At 44.8% G+C, this 26041-nt stretch overlaps 1 protein-coding gene across 2 annotated transcripts in view; it reads left to right on the plus strand.

Annotated features, from left to right (window-relative positions):
* clstn2a (calsyntenin 2a) overlaps positions 1–26041 on the plus strand; it is a 66591-nt gene that overhangs the window by 34308 nt on the left and 6242 nt on the right. For both annotated transcript variants that reach the window (XM_057056131.1, XM_057056130.1), the window contains exons 3-9: positions 12389–12584; positions 14025–14136; positions 14210–14306; positions 16223–16372; positions 18368–18553; positions 18870–19127; positions 19606–19727. In XM_057056131.1, coding sequence (XP_056912111.1) covers positions 12389–12584; positions 14025–14136; positions 14210–14306; positions 16223–16372; positions 18368–18553; positions 18870–19127; positions 19606–19727 — 1121 coding nt within the window. The remainder of the gene's footprint in view (positions 1–12388; positions 12585–14024; positions 14137–14209; positions 14307–16222; positions 16373–18367; positions 18554–18869; positions 19128–19605; positions 19728–26041) is intronic.

The following is a 26041-nucleotide window of genomic DNA, read 5'->3' on the forward strand; positions in this document are numbered from 1 at the left end:
AGGATTTTAATGAAGCGATTACAAAGAGCCCCGCACAAAAAGAATAGAAATCATCGAATAAACTTCAATTCACTGGCAGCAACTGTTTGAAAGTGAGACCACATGAAGGTGAGAAAAGCAGAAAGGCTAATTAAAACTGCAGGATCCAATAATGCAGGGAAACTAGCACTCTGGAACACTTGAAAGGTTGTAAGAAGAGAGGAAAATAGGGGAGAGAGAGAAAGGACCAAGCAAAGAGAAGAAGGATGTGCAGTGAGCGAGCAAGTGGGTGAGTGAAGAGGTGAGGAAGGTAGATGATATTACAGATCAAAGAATGAAAAGACATGAGTGATCAAACCGTGCAGCTGCCTGTCTGACTCACTTTCCGGCTTTCTCTCCCTTTTTCTTTTTGTGTGTGTGTGTGTGTGTGTGTGTGTGTAAAGGTGTGTGTGTAAAGGTGTGTGTGTAAAGGTGTGTAAAGGTGTATTGTTGTGAGGTAACAGTGAGGTATTTCTGCAACATGAATCATGTGCAAAACATCAAAGATTGTCTATGGCCAGAGGACTCACACCCACCTGCAAGCCTGGCCTCTCTCTCTCCCTCCCTGTTTCTCTCTCTCTCCCTCCCCCTCAGATTTTAATAAATCCTTTCAGATTTTCAATAAACTCATGATCGTGTTTAGTTTCTCTCAGAACTATTAACGTTAATCCTTTGTAAATAGCAGCTCTGCTTTGCGTTCTTTTTCTCTATATATATCTCAGCTGGGGCGGCCTAAAACCAAACGCAGAAGCCCTCCCCTTCACTTCACACACGAGACGATAGACTCGCAACTGTAATTCTTGTTTTCTATTCAGAACAGGAGAGTGTCTTTCACGGACACTGATTTCACCCCACCTTGCCTTAGGACATGAAGTTCAGTGCTCTGCCTCCTTACCCCTTCTCTCTCTCCGTGTTTGCTCCCTGCAGGGCAGACACGTTCCACTCTCTCCCTCTCCTTCAGTCTTAATAATCCTTGTTTTTGTTCACCTTTCACCCCCCCCTCCTCCTTTTTCAGTCCTCTATCCTAACAAAATTGCCAGCTCTGTTAGAAATGCTAAATATATATGTTGAGCAAGCACGGGGGGAGGGCTTAAAAGCCTTTTCCCCCTTTCGTTCTTCATCGGTCCGTCACTTCCTGACAGATGGCATTGATTTCCACTTGAGTTCTCTGTTTCTTTGTGTGTAATGCATAGCTGTTTTGTTTTATATCACCAGAACAGTTTCTTGCAACACCCCATAAATTCTAATTCCCGTCTGCTGTGCAGATGTGGGGAACCGGCACGAATTACCTGAACATGTGTATTTCCGCTACAGCGGCCAGGTGGTGTTAATGCGTTTGTGCATCAACCCATGACTGTGATATACGCCGAAATACATGAAATGTGCAGTGAATACAGCCGTGCACTAATTCATTGATTATATATGGTCCTCCAGTCCTGTTCTCTCTGGTTTGACAGGGTTTCACTGTTCTGACAGGCCAATTAGACAGCAATTTGCATATCTCCCTCAGTCCATTTACCTTGTTCACGTGAGCAGAAAATAGGATAATCTGGCTTTGGGACCTGGACGTGACATCAGCCATGAATCATACAGGCTAACCTTGTTCCCATTATCCACGAGCCCTCCCACCTACAGTATTTCCGATATGGGTTTCGACTCACTGCTGCGCACAGTCTCATCCCTCCACCTCGTTTCTGCCAGCTCTGTCCTCATTACCGTCATCTTCTCTAATGATGCCGCTATCACCACCAGTTTTCACATTTGTTGGAGTATTGTTTCTGGCTCAGATGATGCTACTTCTGCCTCCCCCCACCCCAACCCCATCCCTGCCTACCATCATTATACCTCGTGTCTCACTGTTTATCACAACAGCTGGTTGTCAGCATGTTTTTCGTCTGACTGCTTCTGTCTCACCTGGATGCGCAGCTTTGAGGCTGCCGTGCTGGACAGAAGCTTCTGGAGTGTCATCCATCCCATAGCTTATCGACCAGCGGTTAGGTTTGGCCAATCTCAAAATAGCCCGTGCATCTAGCGCCATTCCACCTCCTTACTGTTCATTTTTCTACCGGTGCTTTCCTCAGGTCAGTTATCGCTCCCTGCTCTCCTGGTCAGTCCTCCAATTGATGCTGTTTAATAAATTAGATTCCATCCTTGCGGTCCAATCTAGTCCTAATTAAGCGCCAAACCGCGGAAACACGGGCGTAGCCTCGCTGTAGCGCCTGAGCTGCTAGACATGGGCCTCTTGGGTCAATTATTACAGTGTAATGATGGTAATAGCCTAATCACCAGCCTATTCCATCTTTTATGTCTCTCGCAATGGGCAATAAACTATCGGAGAAGTGGTGACTGATCAGAGGGCGGCGCAGGGCATCCACGAACCACTCCCACGTCCTCACAGTCCTAAATTAAGCTTCGTAAGCATGCAGACGGTCATACATGTTGGTCTACAGGTGTGTGCATTCCTGCCACCACCTGGTGTGGAACGTGCTTTCAGACTTTTCTTTACTTCATTTTGCCATTTAAGTTTCCATCATCTGGGTGATTTGCGCTGTCGTGGAGACAGAGAGACAGAAAAACGGGTTGAATCTCGATCCGCAAACGGCCCTGCAATTTACCGTTCTTCCATTTTTACCAACGTCTGTTTGGGATCAGGAGGCTTCCATTTGACCGTCAGCGTGGGGACACAACCCCTCAACATGGTCCCGCAGGATCCGGCTTGAGTGACGCAAGTAAAGATTCCGCGCGTCTCCGCCCGCTAACACGTCTTCTTTCAGCTATCAGCAGACAAAAATTAGTAGTGCACGCTTAGAAGTGCTGAAATGTGTGAAAGGCAATTCCAAAGTGACAGAGTAATAGATGGGAGCGCTGAGGGCCATCAGTCAAGCCCTGAGCAGAACTAAGTCAGAGTTCCAGCCAACATATACTCAGAAACTCTATGTAACCACAGATAAATATGGCAGCAATCTGTTCATGGCTGCACTTCTGCTTCCATCTAAATATTTCTTTAGTCCAGATAACAAGTACAGACATTCTAATTATAGCAAATAGGTCAAAGAGGAGTAAAAATGTGTTCTCACATGAAACAAACGCTTCATATCACTGATGTTTTCAAATCCGCCGTCCTAATATAATCAGCTGGGATCAAATGTGACTTATTACCGCAGCCAGAGGGTTGCAAACGAGTGCTCCCAGTCCTGATTCATGCCAGACAACTGCTCACATTTCCCAAACTGGCTGCAGGTTCCCCAGGAAAGACACCCAAGAGCTCAAAATTGGCATTCTGAGAATGAAATGTTCTCGTAGGGAGCTGTGGAATAATGAGCACCGGCTTTGTGGTGGAATATTTTCTATACAGTTTTAAATTCTGCAGGGAGCTATGAGGTTAAGCCAGGATGTGATCTCGCTTAAAACGCCTAAATAAGATCGAGCTGCAGTCTTTCAGTGTGACTTTGGTCTTCTAATTTTGACATTTGTGTGTGTTGAATGTTGAATCTTTCCCTCGTTTATTTGGATTCTTGTTTTGGAGTTTTCACACGCGTTCTAAATGAGTATTGAGATCAAATCTTAAATCCCGCCTCCTCTGAGTGCGTTTCCTTTGTCCCATTATCAGTTTTTTTTTTATTGTGTCATTCGGTACAAATCCTTTCAAACAGGACAATCAAAGCGAATTGGAGAAAAATTGCTTATGTGCATTTAATCTTTAATGCTTGATTGTGTGTCTCCACATTGTATTAGTGCGAAACAGCATGAAAACGGCATTAAAACCCCACTGTGGCGAAGCTACTGATTATTCCTCAGAGCATGAAACAAGTAAGGGACATGTTGAAAAAGTAGCAGCAAGGTGATCAATGCATCTTATCAATTAGGTCAGTTGTCCTTTAGGTTAAAGGTAAAGAGCTGGAGGAAAGAGCTGATAAGGTAAAGCCAGAGAGCAGCGTGAGGAGGGGCGGGAGGCTAAATAACACCAAGGGCAGTTTGGGATAAGAAATAAAATTGTTTAGAATTTGGTTTATTTGATAAGTAAGACGTCGACAGCAGCGACAGGGTAGATTTCTTCTGTGAGAGGAGCATTTCTTCATCTCCCCCAAAAAATCCGAGATCTGAAGTTAAATATCAGTTCTTTCCTGCCCTTCTATGACCTTTCGGTGACCTTTTGGTGACCTTTTGGTCATTTAGCGCTCTCACTAGCGGGCTTGTTGCTCAGAGGTTGAGGATCCGTCAGTTCTCAGGCTTGTCAGAAACCTTCCACCTCGATATCGTATCCCGCTGTCTCAGAGTAAAACTGCTTCTCTTCTTATCGTAAAGGTCCCTTTTTTCAGATTGTGATTTCTGTTCCGCTCCCTTCTGGCTCTTGTTTCAGAAATCTATTGTTCCTGCTTTCAGATTTAAATGGCGTGACGAGTAGTGACAGTCTGGGGATTCTTCTTCTCTTTTAATTTTTTTAGTTTTGGAGGTATTAAACATCGATTGTCTTCTGATTAGTGTCTCCACAACTGTAAAACATTATTATTAAACTGTATTGATGCAGTTGTGTTACTGATGTTTAATTACTTTAACTTAATGTTTATTTAATGTATTTTGAGGCCTTCCATTACGTATATCTCTCTTTATCCCTCTCTGGGACCAACATACACCCACCCACACACACACACACATACACACACAGGCTTTCTTTCTTTGACATTAACACTTCAAGAGGGGGCTTTATGACTGCACATGAATGTCTGAACAGGGAATCATTACACATAATTAGGTCAGAGGTCACGCCTCCATTTCTTTAAATGAACTTGAAAGTTCGGCTTCACTGTGTGGGGTTATGACAGCGAAATCTTAAATCCCATAAAAGCAAAAGGACAAAACCTTTAACAGCATTTAGTTCATTCAGATTTAACATTTCTGTTTTTGTGCAGAATTAATTGAAATGAAATGAAACCAACAGGGAAATGAGTTCCGCAGTGTTGCTCGCAGTAATAAACATGCATTGATGAAACAAGCTCGGCTGTCTGAAAAACCAAACAATGCACTCGAGCGCGTTTAAAAGCTGGCAGATGATCAAACATGACAGCCTCACGTTTCTGAGGCGTCTCCGGCGGCACCTTATGACAACAGCAGCTAGCATGCAGCTCGAGAGAGAAGACAGTTTCCACACAGAACAACTCAAGACGCCGCTCATTACGTTTTTTCTCTGAATTCACCTTTCTGCTGATTCCTGCTGGCTGCCAGCCAGTCTTCACCCCCGCTGCCCTGACTGACTGATGGTTTAGTTCCACCATTTTAATAAGCGTGCATTAGCATCCGGAGGGTCTCGTGTGGTTCCAAAATGCCACATTTGTTGTAACTAATGTTACACCCCAACATGCAATGTTGAGAATGTGCAAACTCAGGCCTGAAGTGACAAAGTGCAGGAAAAACAGCTGCAAACAAACTCCACAGGAACAAATGTTCTCGCTCCTGACTCTATCAGCCAGGTGCTCCCATCAAAATTTACGTCTCAGCAAGCACCAAAACTCCGTCGCCCCGATGAACTAATGTGCTGTTGCATTTTAATGCAGTCCATTAAAATGGTGATTTCGCTCGGTGCAGTTGCTCATCTGATTTCCAGAAGATGGTGTGCACATCTTTGTCTGTGTTCTAGTCACAGACCCTGGATGAATTATTTATCAAAATCTGTTTTATCGTTAAGTTTGCTTCGTCTTCGTATCACTGCTTCCTGGCACAAACACTTCATTTTGGAAAAACACACAGGAAATACTTCACAAATTCTTACTGCTAATTAGCAAAGATGTCATAAGGAACCTTTGCACCTTTAGATATTTTCTTATTGCCGACACAGATATACAGTGGGAGCACGCATCCGTGTGTCTTGTTCTACTGTCTTCAACATGATAACCTGGCCGGAGGAAGCTTCCGGTAGATTTTAAAGTGTTCTTTTGTCCCATTTTTCATAATCAGGGAGCAAAACATTAATGGAGGGATTCAAGAAAAGCATGCAAAAATCAAACACCAGGTTATTTTTCTGTGTTGTGTTTTAAAGCAAAGATTATCGCGCCCCCCCCCCCACCCCTCCACATACCCCTGCAGGGAGCTGTCGGCCGTGGAATTGTGTGAATTGGGGTGAATCACACATGAGCTCTTGCACATAACCTGCAGTTCTTCACATTTCTATAGAGATGAGACAAAAGCAGAGCAAACAGACGAGACGAGAGGAGACGAGAAGCACTGCTACCACAGAGCTGCTTCACAGGACGGTGAGACAATCCGGCGTTTAAGCTGAGAATTAAGTCAAGGCTCAAAAGAAGATGGATGAATAGATGAATAAGTCGATGGCTGCTGTCAAGTCGGGATGTATCACTTTGAAACTTCTGCGTAGGCTTTCAAACTTATTGACATTTATCATAATCCAGCTCTGTGGTGTTGACACACTTTCCGCGACGTCCCGACGCCGCCTGAATTAAATTTGCGAGGGGAAAATGTGCTTCCGACATTTATGTCCCCCTCAGGATGAATTGTGATCGCTTCTGTGAAAGTCAGTTGTAAGTCAGGTGTTTAAGCATGTAGCCCAAAGCACCAGTGTCCCCAGTTTATCTCCAAAGAGGCTGGGGCGCGGCAGCCTGATTGAAAACATACTTCCAAAGAGCGATTCATCTTAAACAGTGGGAGCTCCTCGTCTCCTTTATGCAGTGTTTCAAAGCAATGTCACTATGGCCGGTAGCCTGTATGTCACCATTTATCTTCGCGTGTTTGCGCATTTTGCATACAGATGCGGCCCCGAGTCGCAAACCTCCATCCATTTAAGAAGGCGTCCAAATGTCAATCGTGACCCCCCCCCCCCCCACCCCCACCCCTTTCCCGACAGCACTGAACTTTCAGCGACAGACGACTGGGGAGCTAAAGAGGGGAAGAGGATGAGAGACAAGGTGGAAGCAAATGCGGGTGAGGTGCGTCGGGTGCAGTCGGCACCGGAGTGAAGAGCGAAACAACCGTTTAGCGCTGCGAAATTTGTTGCCAAGGGCGGAAGAAGTGGTCCGGGGTGGAGAAGGTGAAGAGTAGGAGGAGGACGGAGCTCCTCGAGAGGTTGATTACACTGTTTATACCTGCAATTGTTATCTTGGAGCCCCTACTTATCTCATCTTATCCCATCTCCTAGGCCTCGTCTCTAAAACTCCCTTTGTGTCTCTCTCCTTGTCCTTCGCTCCCACCCATCACGGACACTATCAGGGCATTTTGAGTGCTAATTCCAGATTTTAAGGAACACTGAGGTTTCCAAATTGCATGGATAGAGTTCTTCTCCAGACTCAGACATGCAGTTTGCACAGCTTAGCAGGTCAAAGTCCTCCTGCCTGAATGACCTCAGCCCACGTTTGTTGCAGGAACATTCAGTTCCAAATAGTCGGAGGCATTTTTGTGGCCCAACAATTTTTTTTTTGATTATTCATGTGCAGACATGATGAAAGAACTTTGCAATGTTCAATGCTCACGTGCGTCGCACAGACTAAATCGGTTTGAAGCCGACAATAAGAAGGCTTAACAGAAGGCCACCAACCTGCTTTTGTTTCCTCAGTTGTTTCACCTCTTATATCATTATGTATTTTATTTAAATGCTACATCAAAGATTTAGTAGAGCTTTAGAAAATGTTCTGTTCTCTAAAATACCTGTTTTACCCAAGATTATGTGCAATTCTTTCAGAAAATACAATTAAATCATCCATGTAATACAATGTAATGGAATTTAGTTTGTGTGGCACAAACCCAGACAGACCTAATGACCTTTGACCTTGAGGCATCAAAGGATTTCAGGAAAAAGAAGATGAATACAAGAGCCTAAGAGGTCACCCTCTTCTCAGGAACAACGGGGGATTAATGTTGCTTTAAGTCCTCACATTTGCAGTCAGTTACAGTTAAAGGAGCCGTTTTAATTCCTGGACAAAACAGGAACACAAAGTGGGTGTGGTGCTGTGCTCCAGATGGGGGTCGTGAAGGTTCCAGCCTTTGATTGTTGCTGCCTGATTGGCAGTAGGAAATAGTCTTCAATCGGACCACTGGAAGAGGTCAATCAGAATCAGAGCACCCAGCAACGTTGGTCAGGAGGTACGAGACTTCCGCGCCGTCGCATCAACCGCATCAACCGCCTCCACCCCTTCCTCACACCCTCCTCCCATCAGCCGTCACCTCACCTTCAAAATGCTCCAGCTCCCCTTTACCACCCTCCACCCCCCCGTCCTCTTGGGGCCTCCGCTCCTCTGGCGGCTCTGCACCAGACCTCCGGAGCTCTGTCCACCCCCCGTCAGATATATTAAATATGTCATCACATTCAAATCTGCTCTTAAACCCCATCTTTTCCTACTGCCCCCCGCCCCTCCCAAGTAAACTGGGAGGGGCGAAAATGCTGTTGTTTTTATGTTTATGGTTACATTTATGGTTTATCATTTATATTTAATGTTCAGACCTTCAATGTTTTATATACTCTTAAGCCAGTTTTGTGCTGTAGTGAATGTGTGTAGTTTGGTGCCAAGACCAACACGTTCTTGCTAGTTTTCATACAAAATTGACATTCCTGTTTAAGAATCTATATTCAACCTTTTTCATTGGGACAATATTAAAAGTATAAGGCAGCCAAGATCTCTAAAGCCTTTTTTTAAATTTTGTACTTTCTAAAAATTTTCCACTTTCTAAAAATGGTGGTTCTGGTCAAGGACCATCTGCCAAGCTTCAGCAAAAGGGGATATTTTGCTGTTACTGATGGGAGAATATTTCCTTTGGTGCCAAAGAACAAAGCAGAAACAACGGCGGAGTCAGGAACAGAACCCAAACAGACATATTCAAACCAGTTTTCCTAAACCTTTAATGAAGGCATGATGAGGACCAAACTAAATAAAACTAAAACTAAATATCACCAAAACCTCTGTGACTAACATATCCTGACAGATGGTCCATCCCATCTGCACCCTCTGTGACAGGAACCAAACTGAGGAGCCTGGATGTGGCCAAGAAGAAATTTCATGCTAAAATGACATGCTGGCAGTCAGGATTCACACAAAATCCCCTTTTGGGCCGGATGAAGGATGGACAAAGGGAAGAGAACGGCCTGCAGCTGCAGCGTCGATGTTCCAGCAACAGCTGAAACTGATGGTTTTCTATGCATTTGCTCTGCAGCTTCACATTTTCAAAGAGAAAAGGCCTTTAAAATGTTTCATTTTTTTCAAGGTGCTTTTAAAGAGACACAGCTGAATGTGGAGAACATTCCATTCTGGAAGCCGATGCCTCTTTTGTGCAGCGAAATGAATCGGGACATACCAGAACGGCTTCTAGAACACGAAGCACCGAGCGCAAATGAAGTGGACAAATCCATAAAAGTGTCAGCTGTTGCACATTCAAGCCACAGTCCCGTTGCCTCTGTTTGTGCCCATGCATCCAAAATCTACTGTCTGATGCCAAACGGCAAGAAGCAAGGATTAAAGCAGCTGCACCGCTGATCTAACGAGGGTTATTGTCATCATCACCGCATCTGTCAGCATGTTCAGCAGCTCCAAACAAAAGGAATTAACCATATTTCTTCCTCCCTGGCAACGTGCACATGCAGCACCAGCAGCCAGAACCCAGTCTGAGGCTTATGGGTATTGGAATTACACTTATTCAAGCCCCAAATGGACTTGAGGTGGCGAGAGTTTACACAGAGAAGTTATCTGGGACGGCTGGATGCGACTGAAGCCGCAGAGCAGAAGAGAATTTTGAAAAACTTGTCATGCTTGTTCAGTTGTGCGCACCAGAAGTAACCTAAAATAACACCAAAACCAGGCAGGATTTGATGGAAATGCTGAACTCCACATCCAGGGTGTGTATTTTCCGGCGCGTATTGTTGTTCGCAGCCGTTTGTGTGCATCTGAGCGTGTGCATTTACAGTGGATTGATGTCATTAATTAAAGCGGGGGAATGAGGGTGCCAAGCTCGATACTGATGACAGTAGAATGAAGGAATCAGGGCTTAAATCTGCCAGAAACACACGCTCAGTGCAGAAACTCACTTTAATCACAATCTGGACCCCACCAACACACACACACACACACACACATGCACACAAACACACACGTCAAATCTTGATACTGAAGCTTTTATGTCTAATGCTCTTCGCGGAGAGAGACAAGCGCAGATGGAGTCACGACGGTATTTGATTAAGAAGAGGAAGTAACATGATTGAATTTTCTCTGTCTCCTTTGAGATGTGACTGCGAAACACGGTTCACTTCAGGCCTCCCAGGTCTTTGTTAATCAATCCCCAAAAGTTACCGTTAGAATATGCAGGGTGCAGTATCATCTGTCGATAGATGGTTTTTTATTCATTTTTTAAGCAGACTCAATTATTGACTTAGAGACAGAAAGTCAAATCACGGTCTCAAATTTTGAATATTGATGAGAGATTTTTATCACTTATAATAAAGGCCACATCACTAATCACCATGTTTTCATTAATTTTCCAAAAAATATATGTATAAATATTGAAGCGGGACCCCCTCCGGGTGTTATGTTTCTGTGTTTTTACAGCAGCCCAGAACAGAATCATTCATTTGAACTCATTATATTTTAGCAGATTCAGATGCCACAGCTCTGTGAAATTAAAGCATAAGTGGAAAGAATTTAAACATGTTTGCGTCTGCATAAAGTTCCTATTTGCTGACACAGCGAGATTCTGTCTGAATCTCTGTGATTACCATTTCTATATACACACACACCGGTGCCACCTTTTTCGCCTTTTTTCCCCTGTAAAATCCATATAAGATAAATTGGTTTATACTACTCATAAAATAGTTCACGTCCAATCCAAGCAGGGTTCAGTTCATGCCTAAATGCCGCAGGACTTTATCATAAAGTCTGGATTTCTAACCCGGGTTTGATTCAAGAGTTTTGTCTCAAGTTTGCGATAATACATCCAGATTTACTCACTGGCAGGAAGAGGGGAAACGGGAGGTGTGTGTGTGTGTGTGGGGGGGGGGCATTAATGTTTTGCTCCCTGATTATGAAAAATGGGAAAAAAGAACACTTTAAAATCTACCGGAAGCTTCCTATCTAAAGGTGCAAAAAAAGGGGGTATTTTAAAAATTGGTTCAGTATCAAACTTTTAAGCCCTCTTTGCTTGGCAGCATCATTATTTCAACAAGAAGGGTTTTTTTCATATAGCTGGATCAAGTTCAGAGGAAACTGAGTGAAACCGAGTGGCATCAAGACTGTGGGCACGATGTCGGGATACGAAGAGACAAAAGAGACGTGGAAAGAGGCCAGCAGAGAGAGGGAGCGCTGCCTTTGTGTCTGACGGTGGGGTTCGAGCTCCCAGGCGAGAATAACTACTGAGAGGTAGTCTCCTCTCCATGTCTTCTGGGGTATCATCCAACACAGGGGTCACGGCGCTGCAGCTGGTTTTCTCCTTGTGTTGTTGCTGCACGCGTGAGGTTTCCCAAAATCCCTGAACTCAACACTTGTGCAAGGGATGAACTCCACTCATATTCCGAGGCTTATGAGCGGATCGGCAGGCACTTGGCTGCACAGATGAGGTCCCTGAGCACAACGGAGCCGGCGTGCTTTGACACAGATCAGAAAGGAGTTTTCTGGGTAATACCCCGCCGTAGCTGCAGGGACTTGCCGTGTTTGCCCTCAACGGGGCCAGAAATAGAAGCTTATGAGGGATCAGATTCATAGTTTGGTAAATATTGCCAGCCATTTGGTGACTGGTGCAGTTGTTGATCATGTTTGATAGCTCTCTTCAATTAACAGCAATCTCAGACCCATTTTCGCGCTCTAATAGTTGAATTAGTTGCCTTTTTAAAGCTAAAGAGAGCTGTCAGCATCTGTCCTTCCATCTTGAGCCCATGCTGAGAAAGCTTTTCTTCCTCTCTTTGTAAACAAATTACAGTCCATTATATCTCGGCTTTTCCCCCCCCATTCATCCCATTCACATCCCTTTTCTTCTCTTACCTACAATCTTGTCTTGTGTGGAACTGATGACAGCATTTTGTTTGTTTTAAGCAGTGCATGCAAGCCTCTGTCTCTCCCTGATGGAGGGATGTTTCTTTCTTTCTTTCTTTCTTTCTTCTTTCTTTCTTTCTTTCTTCTTTCTTCTTTCTTTCTTTCTTTCTTCTTTCTTTCTTTCTTTCTTTCTTCTTCTTTCTTTCTTTCTTTCTTTCTTTCTTTCTTTCTTTCTTCTTTCTTTCTTTCTTTCTTTCTTTCTTTCTTTCTTTCTTTCTTTCTTTCTTTCTTTCTTTCTTGTTGGCATTGCAAACTTTCCATTTCTGCAGAAACTTGAAGCGCCTGATGGCCACAGTTTCGGTGCTTTGCGGCAGTTCTCTTGCATTGATTCGTTATTCTCTTTCTGCTTCCTTCAGGGGAGATCTGTGCTTTTAAGATCTACGGCCAGGACGCCCCGTTTGAAGCGGTGGTGCTGAATCGCACATCTGGAGAGGGCGTCCTGAGAGCCAGCAGCCCTGTCGACTGCGAGAGCCAGAAGGAATACACCTTCATAATCCAGGCTTACGACTGCGGAGCTGGTCCGGGCGGGGCCGACTGGAAGAAATCCCACAAGTGAGTGGACCCGGCGATTTCGATGTTTAGCGGCGCTTTCGAGAGGTCAGCCCCGATTGTTTCCATCAACGGCTATTCATGGCTTGTCAGTGAGAAGAGAAAATAAGGGTGAATGATATTCACCATGTGGCTTATGTTGCCTCAAGCGGCACTTATGGAGATGGAAACTGTCAAAATGCATATTAAAGCTGTCACACAGAGATAATTGTTATTTATCTTTAATAATTCACGGGTTGCAGTCAAAGCACCTCTTGTGCAAAGTGGGCAGAGGGAACAAATGCTAGCAGCACAGATGACTCACTCAGTGCTGAAGGTCAGAACTATCCAATATTAAAAATTCAAATCTCCCCACTGTAACAAAACAGTTGCTTTTCTGACCACATAACCTCTGATGCAAATGACATTTTTACTTTAAGACATTTGTCTCAGCTAAGCTCTTCCCCGCCCCATTTTCGTCCTTCTATCTCGCATCTGCAGCGGCAGATTTAGGATAAATCTCCCTAATGATCCATCATGTGTGTCCTTTCTTGTGTGTGGCAGCCGTACGTGAAATAGACTGGCAGGCAGGCGGATTGGCTCGGACAGCAGCAAATCAAATCCTCTGGTCCTTCGCTCTCGGGCGCGGAGACGCTAAAATAAGATTCTGCAGGCTCTGCGCTGAAGTGAAGCAAGACAGAGAGGAATTTATCAGCTCAGAGTTCTGTGAAGAATTTCACTGCTGCACAGTGTGTGTGTGTGTGTGGTAGAGAGAGAGACATTATCACTGTAGGCCACTCCAAACAGGCCTCATTAAACTAATGTCATTAATTATCCAGATGTGCTTTGCCAGATACACCAAGTGTTGTTGTCACACGAGGTCAGAGATGGACAAAACCCGGTAATAAATCTGAATTACGACTTCATTTATATTCCTGATAGCAGTGGGCAGTGGCCCTAGCTGATATCCTTCAGATGAGATTGCGCGTTTTACGTGCGAGGGAGAGATATTGATTGAGCTCTGCCTCCGTCAGGAGATCTCTGCACACTGAGCTCTGTTCTGCAGTTGAAGGGCCATTTTAGCACGGTGAGCAGAGTCCTCCTGACAAAGGCAGAAGATCATCCAGGGAAGATCAGAGGTTCGGATCGATGCGCCACTTGAGTTCAACGTCATTCACTCGCTGCCTTTTCACTAATTCAACACTCTGAAGTGAGATAATGTTGGTCCATGGCTAAAGAGTCTCCATCGCGTTATCTGTGTCCCACTTCTTCTGCCCTTCCGTGGAGACGCTCTATCAGTGGGACAGTATTGTATGGACGAAAATACAGATAAAAAGGTTCCTAACAGTTCGCTCAAAAAAGTAAATAATGCAGTGAAGAGTGAAAGAAAATGGCGGTTTTAACTTCTCTGCCTTCCCACCTCTTTCTTCACACCCCAACCTGTCTTTTATTCCCTCATTAAAGGGCGGTGGTTCATATCCAGGTCAACGATGTCAACGAGTTCAGCCCTGTGTTTCGGGAGCCCCTCTACAAAGCATCGTTAACAGAGGGCAAGATTTACGACAGCATTCTGCAGGTATTTGCTGTTTTAAACCATCCGTGATTATCTTTTGGACTGGATATGATAAGAATCTCCATAAATGTTGCAGGTGGAGGCCTGGGACCAGGACTGCTCGCCTCAGTACAGCCAAATCTGCAACTATGAAATCGTCACTGCGGGGACTCCATTTGCCATAGACCGCAATGGTGAGTGTGTGCGTGTGTGTGTGTGTGTGTGTGTGTGTATGTACGTGTGTGTGGATTGGATCAGAGATGGGGTAGTCATTATAATTGCAGACATGATGAAGAGTGAAGTCTGTCTGCAAGAAGGTACAACAAGGATATCCAAAACCTATTATCCTAGGACGCCTCAAGGCTTAATTCACCTTAATTCAATTTAAAAAGCAGATTAATTGTGATTTAGTTTTGTTTGATGTAAAATTGAAGCGCCAACCCCTCACTTTGCTGTACGTTCTTCCATAGCTGTGCTGCACTCGAAGCCGCCGATACAAGCTTCGGATAAATAAAACTTCCCGACAGGCTCGGAATGAAAGGCTAAAATAGGCTCGCTGTGCCATTTCTGCCGGACCCATAACTCACTCCTCATCAAATCACCAATTAGAACTGCCCTGTCTCTCTTTTAGACTCTCTCATCGCTGATCTCAGGACCGCAGAAACTTTCTGTGTGAACCTGCAGGGAATGTCAAATAGATGCAGCGATGCACTCACTGAAAGACTTACAGTGTAGTAAAAATATACTTTGATAAAGAATAAAAGGCAGGAAATCTGCTGTTATCTGTTGGGGAACGTGCGTTGATGTGAGCGGAGTTTCAGAAAACCAAGATAAATGTGTAAGAACGGAAGGAGCCCTTGTCTATCGATTGCTGGCCAGCAATGTACTCGATCAAAAGGAAAGGGTCCGATACTAATTAAGTCTAAGTGTTATCGCCACCTAGTGGAGCTGGACGTGCCTCGTTCAATAAATGGATTTCCTTCTGTGTGTGCGTACCTGGACAGGGACGGTAATCTGATGGGTGGGTCTGGCTCTAATCGCACCCTGAATGGCTTTGACCTTGAGTTTGATTAATATCACACAGCGGGTCCGAGATGCTAAATTGGGTCTCAGTTGGATCCGCTTGGTCCTGTATCGAGCTCCTTTTTCTCACATCTCTGGAGAGCCTGGCATTTTGCCGCCCACGCTAGCTTTGGATCAAAGATTGGAGACTTCAGTCCCACTCTGACCTCCCAACCTTTATCACCCTCTGACAGCTCTTCTCTGAGCGTCTGTGTCTTGAAGGGGTTCCTCCTGCCTCCACGGCGCCTTCTTCCCCTCGTCTTACCGCTCTTTTCCCCTCTTTTCTTCTCCGCCACTCTGACAGCAATCAGAGTGACAACCTTTCGCGCAGCTAAGCCATCAGATGCAAATCACAAGTAAACAGCTTAAGTCATGCCTTCAGGCATGAAGTCGGTGTGTGTGTGGGGGGGGGGGGGGGGGGTGATGAAATGGAAATGAATATGTTGGTGGCACCATCTGAGAGAGTATGTGTATGAAAGTCTCACATTTATCATTAACCTAAAATACTTGACGGATTATTAACAGCGTTAACACTGATAAAGAGCTCTGACCTGACTGATGAGTCTTATTACACACTGCAGCTCTTACACATCATTCTGAAGAGATTTTTCACCTCTGCATGAATGTAAAACTTTGTAACATTGTATTATACCATAGTACAAAGCAGATAAGTGAATATATATCTAAATAATACATTTTATTATGGTAATTTAATCTGTTGATGAAGCACAATTTAATAATATTCCTCTGTTTTTTTATTTGCTGAAAAAGAGCTCCATTAAAAAAAAATCAACTGTCTTTCTTGGTTACCATGGTTACAGTTCACTTTTGCAATCTTTGCATTGAATGATTCAGACATTCAGGTGAACCACAATGGTCATGAGACCTTGAGTTGTCAATAAAAGAAAAAAACCTTTACACAAAGATAGATCTTAGCTTTTAATGATCACTTTAAAAAAAATGTTGCCAACACTTGAATGTAGAAGTTGTAGGAACTTTTGTTTGTTTCGCTCTAAGTGGGTGAATAATTGGGTTTCCCTTCCCTCAGGTAACATCAGAAACACGGAGCGGCTGAGCTTCGAGAAGCAGCAGAGCTACCAGATCACGGTGACGGCGTTCGACTGCGGTCAGAAGAGAGCAAAGAAGGACGTGGCCGTGCACATTGACGTCAAGCCCGTCTGCAAACCTGGGTGGCAAGGTCAGAGCAGCAGAAATGTCCTCAGGATACGTCCATCTACGTTGAGCAAAGGCGCTATTCTTATGAGGATTAAGCCTCCTTTAAAAACAAGTCAGAAACGGCATCATTAAAACCGAAAACCAACCGGTTTTGAACATATGCTGGCCCCCGGGGGAATCGTGATTTTAGAACAATGTTCTCTCAAGGAGGCCTGCCAAAGCTCTCCAGAGTCGACTGGAGTGTTTTTCCTTAACATGTGAGCAGCTTGGCATTCGATCCAGTCCGTCTCCCCCGCCGCTGCACTTCTCAGCACTGACAGCAGCTCAGAAGTCAAAATCACACAGGAACGAGGGAGGTGGAGGAAGGAGAGACGGGGGACGCGACGGCCCGGAGGAGGAGGGAATAAAACAAAAGACGGAATATTGTCATTAAAATCTCCAGCATGAGGAACACTCTTTATTTCACAGCAAGCGCGAGCAGAGAACTCCTTCTGCCTGTATTAGAATGCCCATTTTTAGCTTCTGGGAGCCATTTTCCCCATTTTTTGTGAGTTTAAACTGGGATATCTCACAGTATGACACCTAATTGTAAAAAAAGAGGTCACTTTAAATTCAGATGGCAGCCAGACTTTCAGATGCGTGGCTGCAAAGGGAGCAAGTGCCGAATGTGGCATAAATGTCAGCTGTTGGGGGTTTGGGACTCTCAATCAGACAAATGTCAGCGCGTATCACAGAGGGAGATACAGTCAGGAGAGGGCAGAAATGGCTTTAGAACTTTGTGTGAATGTCACCCGTGTGTACTCCGCAGCTCCAAAATGCCAGTTGTGTTTAACACTGTCAGCCTGAAGGAACAAAGGCAGTTTGAGGCTGTTTAAATGACTAAAATAAAGAAACAATGCAGGGGAGTCAGCCGACAAAACAATGACAGAATGACTAAAAGAAGCATCTGCCGGCACATCCGCCGTCATCTCCACAGCTGTCGCGGCGTTCCTCGTAATTCTACTCGTGGGGGGGGGGGTCGTGATGTGCAAACACACTGCATGAGGAGGATGAAATTTGAATCAAAAGGAAAAAAGTGTTTGAAAGTGTTTTGGCACGCGGAGGTCAACCGCGTTTCTGCGGCTGTTTTGTTGAGGTGCCTCCTTGACGTTCCCAGAGCTCCTCTTCCCTTCTCACTCCTCCTCACTTCTACCTCAGCTACCCTTCTATGTAACGCAGAGAGAGATTCTCGAGAACTGCTCATTCATGTAGCGCCTGGGTAATAAAAATGTAAAATCTGGAAACCTGGCGCCGTGACTGACAGCTACAACAACTTTAACACCTTTCTACGGAGCTTGTCAGCTAAATCGGAATCCTCCAGTCTCCTTTTGTCTGCGCAACTTAAGTTCCCCTAAGTTGTCAGCCTTGTGTGGTTTGCTGTCAGTCTCTCCGCTCTGGGATATTTTCCATCCGTCTATGAGGAGGGGAAATAAATCAATTATTGTATCTAGAATGAACAAGATTTCTGAATAACACAGATTTCCTATGGGGAGTGTCCGTACGCCCACATACTGAACATCCTGGACTGTTGACAGCCTGGCACAGAAATATCTGATGGATCCATCAGGGGTGACTTCAGGCACGGCCATGTGGTTATTTTTTACCTGCTAACGCTTTTGGGACTTTTGGTTTTTCGACCATCATGGTTTCATCTGGCTCAATAATGTCGACGTCGATCATGCAAACTTTGAGATCCTGCCTTAGATAATGCACGCATTTAAGGAAAACAGAGCATTTCCTGCGCACTTTGATCCCAACAAGCTTTTTCATCCCAGAGTGTACATCTAAAGGAACGTTAAATATACAGTGCAACAAAGTATGACGTCAGAATCGTACGAATTATCCTGTGAAACTCTCAGGGATGCGCCGAAAATAGCGTTAATGGTGCCATAGCCTCTCAAGCAGCTTCATATGTGCCGAATTTCTGTTGCAGCATTAGAAAAAACATAAACTCCATCCCGATCTTATGCCCTCAAAGGTTGGAACAAGCGGGTGGACTATGAGCCAGGGACAGGAAGCAGGCCGCTGTTTCCCAAAATGCGCTTGGAAACATGCGAGGGTCCCCTGTCGGGCGTGAAGGTCTTAGTGGAGCTGCAGACCAGTCACATCGGGAAGGGCTGCGACCGGGAGACGTACTCGGAGAAGTCTCTGCAGAAGCTCTGCGGTAAGTGGAGACGACAAAGAGGCGACGTGGGAAGACAGAAGCAGAGGAAAGATGTGCTTTGTTCAAAGATGTTATTCTGAGCTCTTTCTGTCAGATGAGGAGGACGAAGGATCAAAGGGCAGGACTGCTAATGAGAGATGAGCCCAAATGAAGCTGTCAAGCTGTTAATTATCCTGTCAGGCTAATATACATTAAGATGCTTAGAACATACTATGGCATGAGAGGATAAGCAGGGTTACTTAACACGTGTCACGCAGGAAGGGAAATAGCTATTTTAAGGCTCCGTCTCGGCTGTTGTGTCTCTGAAACGGAGCAGGCGCCGCGTCGGGCAGCACCGACCTCCTCCCTGCACCCAGCCCTTCTGCAAACTGGACGGCGTCGCTCCTCAGCGACAGCGGCCGAGACAGCGACCTCATCTACAGGTTCGCCGGGCGTCAGGCGGCCAACGTCCCGGATCACGTGGTCCCCCAAAACCTGACGGACCAGTTCACCGTGGCGACGTGGATGAAACACGGGCCCAGTCCGGGCCTGCGGGCCGAGAAGGAAACCATACTGTGTAACTCTGATAAGACCGGTACGGAAACCGTTTCGACTAAAGTTAAATCACAGTGATGTTAATGTCTCGCGTTTGACCTTTTGTTTTTTTTTCTTATGTCACTCCTGCTTCCCCTTCACTTACATTTATAATTAAAGTCTCTGTCACATTAGCTTGCAAATACATTTAAAAGATGTCTTCAGGGTTAGAGCTAATTGGGTTTACTCTAACGCAACCTGTTCAACCAAAGAACGCGTGTTGTAACTCCATGACGGTCTGGAGACTATTAACTTATATTTAATTTCATATAATGACGCATTTTTAATAGCATAAAGTAGATAGAAAGACTGACAGTAAAAATAATGTGGCTGACTGCAGCGCTTTCAGTCACAATCGCATCATAATAGAATGCTAACTGGACATTTCCATAGATTGCATACTATTACTTTCTGAAAAGGCGTGCTCATTAATGCCCGTTCACGTTCACTTATGATTTTATGTGGTCCTCCTGTTCCAGAGATGAACCGCCACCATTACTCGCTCTACGTTCACAACTGCCGCCTGGTGTTCCTGCTTAGGAGAGATTTCATCCAGGTCGACGCTTTCAGACCTGCCGAGTTCCACTGGAAACTGGAGCAGGTGAGCTCTGTGTGTGTGTGTGTGTGTGTGTGTGTGTGTGTGTGTGTGTGTGTGTGTGTGGTGTGTGTGTGTGTGTGTGTGTTGTGTGTGTGTGTGTGTGTGTGCGCATTGCAGACTCCAGCTAATTCTCTGCAGCAGGTGAGGGTTTATAATTATTCATATAGAGAAGATAGAGGCTCTCCATTCTAATTATAAAAGGCCCTCCATCACTTTCTTTAGCTCACTACACACACACACACACACACACACACACACATATACACACACACGCCTGTACACTTGCACATACACCCAAATATGAAGCCTGGTTAGTGATCGAGCTCACAGCAGGGCTCAAGCTTCAAGGGTATTTTTGAGGTAATATGAGCCAACCCTCTGTTACAGCCCATCCTGCTGTCACCCGCTGGTTCATGAAAGGCTGTCTAAGAAAAGCAGTTTGGCTTGAGGGGCGTCGTTATCTTCAGTATTTGGAGCCAAAAGTAACCATATATGGGGGGAAGAGGGCGGAGCCAGGGGAGGGGTACGGGGCAGGTGTAACCTTTGACATCAGTCTATGCAGCCCACCCACAGGCTGTATTGTACATCAGACATGTCAATCAAATAAACAACCCTGGTTTTAAAGGATTCATTTTTAATTAATTACAGAGATAAGTTAAATAAGTGGATCATATTTTATGGAATTTAGCTGTTGACACTATTATAAATGGCTTTTTGGATCTCGGTGGTTTTGCACATCACATGACTTCTGCGTTAGCTTCGTCCATCTTTTACAGTAAAGTCTATAATCCACCGTTTTATACCTGTCCTTTTTCTTAAAGGAATCTCTTCTTTGTTTATTCTGAGTGTGTCTCTGTGTTGTCTTGGCAGTCAGGAGTCCCCAGCTGGGGGCTTCTTGTTCCAGCCTAAAGGAATGTTTGAAAGTTCTGTTTCTGTTCTTTTATCCAGAAGGCAGCCTGTAGATGCACGTAGGTGTGCTGACCCATCAGCCTGGCTGGCTCTCTTTAGAAAGAACCTGAGTTTTATTTTAGAATTGCTTCTTTATTCTCTTCTGTCTCTAATTACCCCTCCGCTCTGACTCCCACACACACGCACTGACACCAGGGAGCCCGTTTGCTCCTGTGGATTGATGTGAAGGCAGAGTCAGGAGGGAGCGTGTACTGTTGTCAAACAGTTTGTGAGGAGTTACTCTCCAGTTCAGAACACGTCTGCAAAGTCTCATTAAATATAAATGGAACCTGATGGAAAAGAAATGATGAAGGCCTGTAATTTACTTCTCTGTCCTGCACTGAAGAGGAGCTGTGATACTGTACTCTAACTTCAAAGATGGATTTTGAAATATTGGACTGCAGTTGAAGGCTTTTCTTTGTTCCCTGAGTTGAGGCCTGTGTTGTTGTTCCGCCCCCCCTCGCTCCAAAGAACATGAAAAGGTAGTGCGTGCCCTGAAGTAATGCTGCGTATTAATGTCAAAGAGAGGTTACTTAAAACGAAGAAAAGCAGCTTTGCTCTATTCTTTTGGTGGCTTTTGAGAGGCAGGTTCATCAAACCTGACAGGCCTTTTTAATCAGACGATGTCTCCTTAAATTCTCTCGCGGTGATTGACGATAATTGTGGCGTCACAAAATGAAACATCAGAATTGTGTTAGCAATGATAATGTTGTGTGATGATCCTGTGCCACTTAAACCCTGTGTGTTTTACATTTACCCCTGATTTCTGCTGCTCTGCTCCAATCCCCGTCTTCCTTCCTTCCTTCTCACAAACACTGACAATACGCCTACACCGGCACCTAGCTAGCGCGCTCCTGGGGAATTAGCATGACGAAGTTAATGTAGACTTCATCGACTGCCACCGCCGCCGGTGACTCATTGTATGTTAACAATAAAAGAGTGAACTTTCTGGTGTGGCAGTTTTTGCTACAACAGAGAGATTAAACTGTGAAAAAGGAGGGTTAATGTTGCAATCGGATGGTAAGTTGATTAAGTTATGATAGCATGGATGTTTATTGACTTTTCTCTCCTAATTTGTTTGGTAACCTCGCAGAAGTGACAGCGTCTCTAGACAGAGAATGGAAAAAGAGAAATATGCCAGTAGAAAGTGGATTATTCCAAAGTTATTGGCTGTCGTTCTTCAGTTGCACACAAATTCAGTGTCCTGATAACCACCACTGATTTTAGTTCTGTTAATACAGTAGCGATAGCATCAGTTCATCTGGTTACCGTTTAACGAGACGTTCTTGAGCGCAATCGCACTTTCTGTTGGGATTCTGAGTGCAATTTATCTGCCAAAATAAAGAGAACAACCCAACATGAAGTTAAAGATGATTTTTATTGATTGCATCTGTTATTGGAAGTTTTGTTGATATCGTCATAATGTCGTTATCGTACTTTTTAATCTTGAAGTGAAAATCCCATTAAAATCCCATTCCCATTGAGTGCATGGTGTGTGTGTGTGTGTGTGTGTGTGTGTGTGTGTGTGTGTGTGTGTGTGTGTGTGTGTGTGTATCCTGAGTCTTTAATAACACAGTGAACCATTATCTTCCTTTCTCAGTCACTACAAATCCATCGTGTTTGGCCTAATATACGAATCTGTTAATGTCTCAGTGAGAGCAGAGACGGGTGAGTTAAGAGCGAGCCCAACTGGATCCGGCTCCAGGGCGTCTCGGCTACGTGTGTACTGTCCTTGTTCCTCCAGCACTTAGAGAGGACACTCAGCAGCTTCCATGGAAACTCTATTTAGTGCTATTGATTTTACAATCTTTGCCCCCAGAGAGGAGCAGCTGGGAGAGTGAGAGAGAGAACACTTAAATTTCCATTGTTAGTCAAAGCCACTGAAGGAATGCCATGTCTCAGGAACCTTCACCGTCCAATTATCTCACTACCCTTCTTTCTATGTGCATTTTATTTGAACCTCGCCGGTTTGCCCACCAACGTTTCCTTGTGCTCGTTAATGGAACAAGCGACCCTCCGTTGTGACGGGTGGAATTTGGACCCAAAAGCAGCACTCTGGAAAGCTGGAACCGTTGGTAGTGACCCTTTATTAGTACACAGGCAAACAGGAACTCAGGCAGACAAGGAAACAGGAAACAGTCCGTTCTTCCACCCACCCATCCATCATCCACCCACCCACCCATCCATCCATCCATCCATCACCCACCCACCCACCCACCCACCCATCCACCATCCATCCATCCACCACCCATCCATCCACCCATCCACCCACCCATCCACCATCCATCCATCCACCACCCACCCATCCATCCACCATCCATCCATCCACCACCCACCCATCCATCCATCCATCCATCCACCACCCACCCATCCACCCATCCACCATCCACCCATCCACCCATCCACCCATCCCTCCATCCATCCATCCATCCATCCATCCATCCATCCATCCACCCATCCACCCATCCATCCATCCACATGAACCTTTTGTGTCATATTATTTTATCTATACAGACGCTCTGTCAGCTGTTAGTGCTCCAATCTGTGCTGATTCTGGGATGGACGTCTATTATCTGTGGTTGTGAATGGAAATCAGATGCCTCTGCTGATGCTGAACATGTGGGTTTCTCTCAGACTGTGAGAAAGTAAGAAAGAAAATAGTTATTTACTCCACCCTGGAACACAAAACCAGTCAAATCCAGCACTGCGGCAGACCTACGACTGGAGAAATCATTAAACTCCCCATTAGCTGCACTTTACAAGGAGCTTTGGACCTCAGGGTCAAGTTTGACCAACTTTGCCAGATAAAGAAGCAGTGTGTGATTGTGATTTGGTATCGATTTATAACCTCACAGAGAGGTTTTTCTCCCTCGCAACAGAGCTCGGCCGATTAGGAAAAAATCAATGTTAGCAGAGAAAGGTAAGGTTTGGGACAAATACGCAATTATCAGTATTTTACACAGATTTTTCTCTCGTCTGAAGCCTGAGATGTTTAAAGATAATAATGGGTCAGACAGCCTCATTAATCTTAAATAAATGCATAAACCGGACGCTGCATGTTGTGAACAGACTGGCGCTGCATGAAGCGGCATCAGAAACCCCCCCGACACCCCCCCATTGATCATTTTTGCTTGTTCTCCGCCTTCCTCAGATTAAAAACCGCCCGTCTTATCCAGATTTTACAGAATGCTGAGGGCAGCAGTGGTCTAGTCTTGCTCGATTAATAATTCAGATTCATCTTTGAGCAGAAACTGACCGAGCGACTCGCAGGTCTTCAGTAATTTGTATTCTTGCAGAGAAGCTTTAACAGGAAGCTGCAGCTGGTTGCGACCTGGGGACCCCGACGGCCACGCTCCCTGACCACGGCTGCCACAGAAGCGGACCACCCCACCTGGGAGTCTCAGATTCATTTCCTGCCGTCTCTCTATTTGCATATCATGGTTTTGGGTCCTTCTTGATGCCTCTAAAGGTCCAGAGGTTCTTACACCTCGCTGGTAGGAAAGTTTGCAAAATCAAGATGGGAGTGTAAAGTTCAGCTCACGTTAGGGTTGGAGATGGAGATGAATGTTATCTGCTTTGAATCACTCTGATTCTGCAAGTCATGATACTTCAAGGACCCAGCGTGGTGCCAGCTCCACGAAAGAGCAAACACTGAGAGACATGCAGGGAAAAATCTGCTCCAAAAGAGTGAAAATGCCATCAAGAAATCATGGAGCCCCCCTATCCCCCTTCCAGCCTGTGTGTTTCCCTGCGTGCATTTTTATCCCAGTGTTGCTATATCTTTCCAACCGGGCGGTGATGATGCGGGCTTACTTCGCGTTTAAGGGGTAGTGGTTGAGATTCTCCTCCTCACATCTTCTGTCAGCTGATTTAAAGTTGTTTGGTTTGTGTCCTCTTAGACAATTTAAAGGAAGCTAATTGTGTCCATCACCTTTCTGACAACCTATTTGCACCAACACAACACGTCCAAAATCAGGTTTGGACGAGCTGTTTCTGAACTGTTCTCCTGACAGTAAGTGAAATTTACAGCCTGCTGTTTTCAACCTCAGCAGTTCTGGAGGAAAGTGTCTCAGAGGTGAATCTTTTCTCTTATCGCGACAGTTTTCATGAATAAATAATCACGAGTCAGCTGCCTTTTTAGGCCTTTGGCAGAATATAAGTCTGATTTCTTTTTTCACAATCTTTTTTTGTCATCTTACAGGACGTGTTCAAGTTATTTCTCATACTATTTATACAGGTTTGTCAGAAAAGAGAACCAGGAATCTTTCTTAATCTTATTCAACAGTTTGCAGCTTCAGAATGTTGCACGAGTGTATTTAAGGGGTTCTTCTATGTCCTTCAAGGTTGAGTGTAACATTTGACGCGCTTTCTATGTAGCTGTTACAGCTAGAAAAGAAGGAAAAACACCAGACGTAGAAGTGAAATGTGTGTTCCAATTTTCTCTTTAGTATCTGCATCTTGGGCCGGTAGGAAGGTTTTTTAACACTGGTAAAACTGACAGTTCATGTAGATGTTTGAGCATAATCAGTTCCTCTTTTAGCGAGTGTACCCGCGACCTTTTGCTAAGGTTCTTTCCCCGTGTGGGTATGAATCACTTGCTGCTGCACTCCGAGTCTGTCACTTGCCTAATTACAAAAGAGCAGATTTCTCATCGACACGATGAGGAACAGCGGCGGGAGATGAACTTGAACACGTCGCCGGAGGTAACGCGGCACTGAGGAAGTGCACTCGCAGTTCAAGTGTTTGAAATGCAGAGTGCTGACTGGCTCATGTTTGGTTTTATTGAGCAGACCTTTGTGTGTGTTTTAGCGTGTGAAAGCGCTGCGCCGTAACCATGGCAACTCAGTTCTAACTTTCCAAAGGATTCTGACCCGGACGGATCCAGAATAAATACTTGATTTGGGTTTTTTTATGTTTAACAAACTGTTTGACTTAGACAGAATCACAGCGACATGTTAGCTATATTTTATTAAGGTTTTCTCTTTTGTTTGCATGAACTTCACAGGCATTGTTTTGCATTTTCCTTTCGATACTTATTACTTCCTTCTAGTACTTTTGTTGTTGTTATGGTGACATACAAACACCGGCGAATGTGGAGGGGACAGTTTTGGTGATTACTATTATTTAGCCGTTTTGTCACACTGAAGGATGCAGATGATTTCAAAAGAGGCTGTTAGACGTGGCGCCATTGTGCACGTTATGCTGAAGAATCAAACTGTCGAGGCCTTAAAGGCGATGTATAACTATCAATTATGCATTTCAACAATACAAGTCTGCATTCAAATCTGACAGCGACCGGAAAGAGTTGGAGAAGAAATTTAAAGTAAGCGACGATTTGCCGAGGAGGAAATAACAAGGTCAACAGAAAA

This window comes from Takifugu flavidus, chromosome 15, assembly GCF_003711565.1.
Source record: "Takifugu flavidus isolate HTHZ2018 chromosome 15, ASM371156v2, whole genome shotgun sequence".
In the NCBI taxonomy this organism is placed as follows: domain Eukaryota; kingdom Metazoa; phylum Chordata; class Actinopteri; order Tetraodontiformes; family Tetraodontidae; genus Takifugu; species Takifugu flavidus.